General features: G+C 38.7%; 2 protein-coding genes across 2 annotated transcripts; one reads left to right on the top strand and one right to left on the bottom strand.

Annotated features, from left to right (window-relative positions):
* The first annotated feature begins 583 nt into the window (after window positions 1–583).
* On the top strand, window positions 584–1487 carry LOC112458227 (ragulator complex protein LAMTOR4 homolog). The gene is made up of 3 exons (XM_025021724.1): window positions 584–752; window positions 950–1024; window positions 1097–1487. Exons 1-3 carry the CDS (start codon window positions 717–719, stop codon window positions 1337–1339), a joined length of 354 nt encoding a protein of 117 aa, XP_024877492.1. The 5' UTR covers window positions 584–716; the 3' UTR covers window positions 1340–1487.
* A 95-nt stretch (window positions 1488–1582) lies between these two features.
* On the bottom strand, window positions 1583–3209 carry LOC112458226 (coiled-coil domain-containing protein 130 homolog). The gene is made up of 5 exons (XM_025021723.1): window positions 3090–3209; window positions 2603–2918; window positions 2267–2527; window positions 2028–2160; window positions 1583–1949 (listed from the first exon to the last, which is right to left on the bottom strand). The coding sequence occupies exons 2-5, from the start codon at window positions 2912–2914 to the stop codon at window positions 1738–1740; spliced, it is 918 nt and encodes a 305-aa protein (XP_024877491.1). The 5' UTR covers window positions 2915–2918; window positions 3090–3209; the 3' UTR covers window positions 1583–1737.
* Between the last annotated feature and the right edge of the window lie 3235 nt (window positions 3210–6444).

Here is a 6444-nt window from a genome sequence, read left to right on the forward strand (position 1 = left end):
AGAGTGTTCTAAAATGTCGAAGTATTGCATTAAAATCGCATGTCCGTACGTATTGTAACGTCCAGCGACGCTACGATCGCACGGAGTGGCACCTGATAAAACTGTCGCATCTTTGCTATCAAAATGATGTACATACGTACCATATCGAGAGGCATCAGGTTTTCCGTTCGACTGCACTGGATGCGCGTCTAGAGCTCCAGGATCGAGGAACTTTCAGGACTAAGGATCTCCAAGTGCCAGAATCCGTTGCTTCGCCGTGCAAGTACGCGGACAGGATTTCGGTTCACTCCGGGCGCCCAAAGAGTCAACCGATATCGCGACGCCGCGGTCCAGCGGCGATCGTGCACGACGTTGAATGCATTGTGGCGAACATCCGACACCTCGCGGGACACTAGCGACAAGATCTCGCGCAAACAAACGATCGCGTCGGAAACGGACGTCCATTTCGTCCATCGCGAAACGACTCCGAACCGAACACGTCACGTTCCGTCTCCCGGCCGAAGTGACTGACCGCCATTTGAAATTTATCGATTCTCGATGTATCGAGGCTCCCAGAGAGGGCGTTAGTGCACGGCGATACCAGCACTTCTCTCTGGCGATATACTAACTATTATAACCCTGCGAATTTTTCGAGCGAATTTTTGTTGACGTCTTGAATATATTATTTCGCCACTCGTCAGTGCCAAGACGCGTGTTTATCTTAATCTCTCGTATGCATGACATTTCGTCGCTCATTGACGCTGTCATCACACGTAAGCTTGCTAGTTCTCTCGTTTTCCGTTGTCTATCTCTGTTAAGATAGGTTAGGATAAGCTCCACATATGTCATATATGGTTCAGAAATACGTATTCTTATTTCACATTTGTTTCTTCTGTTTATTTCCTCTTTAATTTTATGTCGGTTACCGTAGGTAATATAACGAATAAAATAAGTCATCTCTCGTTTACAGAAAATGCTGGCTTTGGAGCGCATACCTGATCAAACTGGATACTTGGTATTAACCGAGGACGGTGCTGTATTAACGGTAAGAAGCAGCTTTCTGACGATGCTCTTTTCTTTGTAACAGCAGATAGAATCTTTTGTGTTCGTATTGCAGTCTGGAGGAGATTTGGAAAATGATGAGAGAGTGGCAAATATCATCACTAGTTTGGTCACGCTGACGAGTAAAGTTGATTCCAAAGCGTTTCCCTCGCACGATCCTTTTGAAAAGATATCGATCAAATATAAGGATCATTGCTACGTCGTATGTCTCTCCAATAAGAAGATTTACGTGGTGAAGAGGAAGCTGCCATCTCCGACTACGGCAATAGTCGAGCAGCAGCCTACCGTCGATGTTTAAATACGAATAAACGTAATATTCATAAAACAATCTTTGTAAACTTTGATATCTGACACAAGTTCAATTACTTCGATCACTGTGAGAGATCTATTCACTGTTATGTATCTATAAGAATAATGTATTCTAAGAATAAAGTTAGTGCAATGTAGTTTTAGGAAAAGCCTTTTTTATATGATAGCTTCTTTTGATCTTTCTAGTAAAATGGTCTTCCACAATATGTAACCTGAGAATCTATAGCTATGATTAATCTCGAAATATATTTTTTATTAAAATATTTTTGTAATCGTGCTACATCTCGCTCCTAATATTAGTGCATCATGTGCAAATCGAAGAATTATTTTCATAGTATTTTATTTACAAATATATTATATCGTTTCTCGAAATAGATATATAAAGTATTAAGTATCACTATCGGTACTGGAACTGTCATAATTGACCAGAGACGTGCTCGAGTTACTGGGTTTGGAGGTGGTAGCTACTTCCTGTACTTTTGGCGATTCCTGAGTTTGTAGTTTCAGTCGGTCATTCGAAGAGGATATTTTTTTTCTATTTTTAGACCGCACAATCGAAATTAGCCGTTTCAATTCCGTGCTTCCTTTTTTCTTTGCATCTGAAAAGAAAGCATTCGTGAAAGTATAAGTATAATAAGAAATGTGCATTTTAATTCGCTTAAATGCTGAATAAACACCTTTCTTGTGAGTGAGTAATTTGGCCAGTTTGATGTCATCCTCATGTTCGTTCACCAAGTCAATATCGAGTCCAGTCTTTTTTAGTAATGCATGATCTCCAGCTTGTTTCTTCTTGAGCTCATTTTTCCTTCCCTGCAATATGAAATGCATGAGCCAGTCAGTAAAAATTCAAATTTATTATTAACAGAATTAAATATATTTCGCAAAGACAAATAAATTATAAAAATGATGGCCATACCCGAAATAACGCTCTCACTGCACAGTTTGAGCCGTAATCGTCTTTCCAGATATTCTCGTTCAAGGCTATTGCACCTTCCAGTGCTGAATCTCGAGATTTCGCTACTTTCTTATCTTCCACACCATGCTCTAACTTGTACATCGCATCGTCATATAATCGACATGACACTTCCTTCGTTTCTGGTACTACTTGTTCATTCTGTGTAGGATCCCATCGATTTTCTTGACGTCTCGCACCACTCACTATGACATAATCCAGATTCTAAAAGGAAAACAGGAAATAATTAACAAATATTGCAAACACAGCCATTTATATGCTTTTTCCATCATAACTTACAGCAGGATCAGTTTTTATTTCAAAGTGATTGTCACAGAGATGACACTTCATGCGAAATTGATAGAGTGGGGTGCTATAGTACATCCCGATCTTCTTCTTCTCCGCGTTATATCTCACACCCATGCCAATATGATTCCCACATCCGTCGCACCATATATTGTAGGGCATCTCGAATCGTATGATCAAGATGCCCATGTGGAGCTTGCGGGCTCGTTCACGCAGTGCGTGAGTGCCCAGGAACTTGTTGAGACCACCTGCACGGGGATCATAATCCGGTGGATAGTACAAATTCGTTCCCTTTCGTTCTCCCATTGTGCTGTAATTTATTTATACATAAGATCGATTAGGAACAGGAACATTTAGCTAACGTTGATTATAAATAATTACGGATATATTATGACAAATGTCAAATTTGTTTTCACTGTAGTTTGAACGTATCTATTTGTGCACTGTAACAATTATTATTACAATAAAGCTATCATTGTACCTTAATTCTTTTTCAAAACTTGAAAGGAAAAAATAAAGTAAGTTTTTCTTGAGATGATCTCTCTGGCGAACTGTATAGACTCGCCTGACACTCTCTGACGTTGACGTTTTTTTTATAGGTTAGAAGTACACAAAATATAGCACAATAGCACACAGTAGCGCGATCTGGAACATTTCCTTAAACTACAACGTGTATTATTCTATGATAAAAGCAAAAAATAAGAAACTATGGAATATCTTTATTTTTCGTTTAAAAATTTGTATTTTTGAAAAATTAATATTAAGTTGTGAACATAAAATGTAAATAAGTAAATCGCAGCTGTATCAAATATACCCGATATGTTAATCAGTATATTATACCTGAAAAGCATAATATATTGATTATATATTAAAAATGTAATTTATATAATCGGATATCTTCTAACGCAAACATTTTACACTATATAAAATTCAGATAGACGTTTAATATAAAAGAGGTTTTACATTTATTTATTTCAAGAAATTAACACGTACATAAGATATTAACAATAATAAGACCTTTTTTTTTCATGGCTGTAGCCGCGATTGCCAGATATCGAGGCACGATCAAATACGAAGGTAAATATACGACGTTAATAGACACTGCGATTGTTAATTAAACACGTCGCGGCGTCACTCGATTTAGCGTATATTCGTATCGTTAATGAAATTCTTTATCCGTGTTCCGAAAACGATGTCCAATCAACTTTGTTCCGAATTTCGAAGTCGCGCGACACAACGCGAGACGCGGAGTCATTGTCGGTAAAAGCGAGATTGATTGTCCGAAAGAATGTAATCAATGGCCGCATTCAAGAAACACAACTGTTGAGTGAGCGGTCAGTGATTCTTTAATGTGATTGGTTCTTACCTTTGGTTCTACTCTGGATCTAAGTGTAAGAACCAATCATAATGAGCGCTCATTCAACAGTTGTGTTTCCTGAACGCGGCCAATGGCTGCGGTCCAATTGACGCTACAAATGCTTTGAAGCGTTCTTTCTCTCCTTTTTTCTTTATTGAAAGAAAGGAGAAGAGGAATGCTTCGAAGCATTTGTAGCATCAAGTGGACCGCAGACAATACTATCGAATATATTATCGAATGCGACGTACCTCGGTATATCCATATAAATTTCGCGAAGCACATGTATTAAAATTCGATACATCAGTTTTTCGTAATCTAAACCGCCGCGCCGTGACCCGGCGGGCGGCGATTCATTCGTGTAGCCCCGGACACACACTTTTTCGTAACAGTAACAGTAAAGTTTCGACCACGCGCGTTGTTCGATTCGGAAACGTATGGCCGTACGTTTCCGATTCAAGCAACGTCCGAACGCGCGTGGTCGAAACTTTACTGTTAACTGTTACGAAAAAGTGTGTGTCCGGGCCCTTATTTCGCGATGCGGTCTGAGCGCGCCGCAGTAAACACGAGTAGTGGGGGTAGAGGAGCCGGTATCGAGGCGTGCTGACGTCACGCATACCGAGCGCGCACCGTGCCTAGTCACCTGTAGCCCCCACTTCGTCCCTACCATTAGTGATGACGAGAAGCCGCGACCCGCGCTACATTATTCACATCATATCAATCGTAATTTTTCCGTCGCCGTGTAACTACGTGTAAGTACGCGTCGCGTCGCGAGATTAATGCCGGGAGTGTCATGCAAAGTGTCGAAAATATCGCGCGATCATAAGTGACGCGATCTTATCGTCGATTTACGTGAACGTCGTGAGTGAGTACGCCAATCGACCAACGGACCAACGCTGCAACGGAGAAAGACCTGGAGAATCGTGGAGAGGAGGAGGAGGCCTGGGAAGGCATCGGGCGACGGCGGAGCGACCGTGGGGTGAGTAGTTAAATTGTTATTCGTCTATTACTTTGCTGTCCTGTCAGTCCTGTCAGTCCTGTCAGTCCTGTCAGTCTTGTAACGGAATATCCGCCACTTTCTCAAGTGCGCAACTTTTGATTCGTCCGTTACATGATATTCGTTAATTAGATAATATTATCTTGGACACCAATTTTAATGTAAAAATATTTTTATGTTACAGATCAACGCAGAGTTACAACTTACAACTCCGCTGTTGCGCATCGGCCGGTGAGTTATTTTTTAGTTTAATGTTTTATTACGCAAATCAGTTTTTATTCCGGTTCCGGCTTATTAAAATTTTTTAATTTAAAATTTGTATTAAATTAAATTATTTACATATTGGAGGGTGGGAGGGAGGGAGGGAGGGGGAGAGAGAGAGAGAGAGAGAGAGAGAGTCGTGTTGTAATACGTAATTATGATAATAATTGTATCAATAATTGTGTGCAAAGCATTAATGGACTTTAATTTAAAATTATAGGTCTATTTTTCACATATATTTTGTATTTTGACAATTAGTAGTCCTGAGTAATGAGGAGGGGAGGGAAGTGGCTGACCACTTTTATTGCAAACAAAGCCATTTACATGCTTTTTCAATCATAACTTACAGCAGGATCAGTTTTTATTTCAAAGTGATTGTCAGAGAGATGAGACTTCATGCGAAATTGATACAGTGGGGTGCTATAGTATGTACATACATCCCGATCTTCTTTTTCTCCGCGTTATATCTATTTGTTTTCACTGTAGTTTGAACGTATCTATTTGTGCACTGTAACAATTAATTATTATTACAATAAAGCTATCATTGTGCCTTAATTCTGTTTCAAAACTTGAAATGAAAAATAAAGTAACTTTCTTGAGATGATCTCTCTGGCGAACTGTATAGACTCGTCTGACACCCTGACGTTGACGTTTTTTTTATAGATTAGAAGTTAGAACACAATATAGCACAATAGCACACAGTTGCGCGATCTGGAACATTTCCTTAAACTACAGCGTGTATTATTCCATGATAAAAGCAAAAAATAAGAAACTTTGGAATATCTTTATTTTTCGTTTAAAAGTTTGTAATTTTGAAAAATTAATATTAAGTTGTGAACATAAAATGTAAATAAGTAAATCGCGACTGTATCAAATATACCCGATATGTTAATCAGTATATTATACCTGAAAAGCATAATATATTGATTATTTATTAAAAATGTAATTTATAATCGGATCTTTTAGCGCAAACATCTTACACTATATAAAATTCAGAGTATCATAGACGTTTAATATAAAAGAGGTTTTACATTTATTTATTTCAAGAAATTAACATGTACATAAGATATTAACAATAAGACCATTTTTTTCATGGCTGTAAGTCTCTTATATGGGCTCCATTATTCTGGTGTCCTTTTGGGACTTACGTATTTCCAAATCCGCCACGATTGCAAATGGCGAACGGATGGAACTTAGAAAGTCTTTATCACAAATTTAAATAAG

This window comes from Temnothorax curvispinosus, unplaced genomic scaffold, assembly GCF_003070985.1.
Source record: "Temnothorax curvispinosus isolate PA1 unplaced genomic scaffold, ASM307098v1 QBEX01008784.1, whole genome shotgun sequence".
Classification (NCBI taxonomy): domain Eukaryota; kingdom Metazoa; phylum Arthropoda; class Insecta; order Hymenoptera; family Formicidae; genus Temnothorax; species Temnothorax curvispinosus.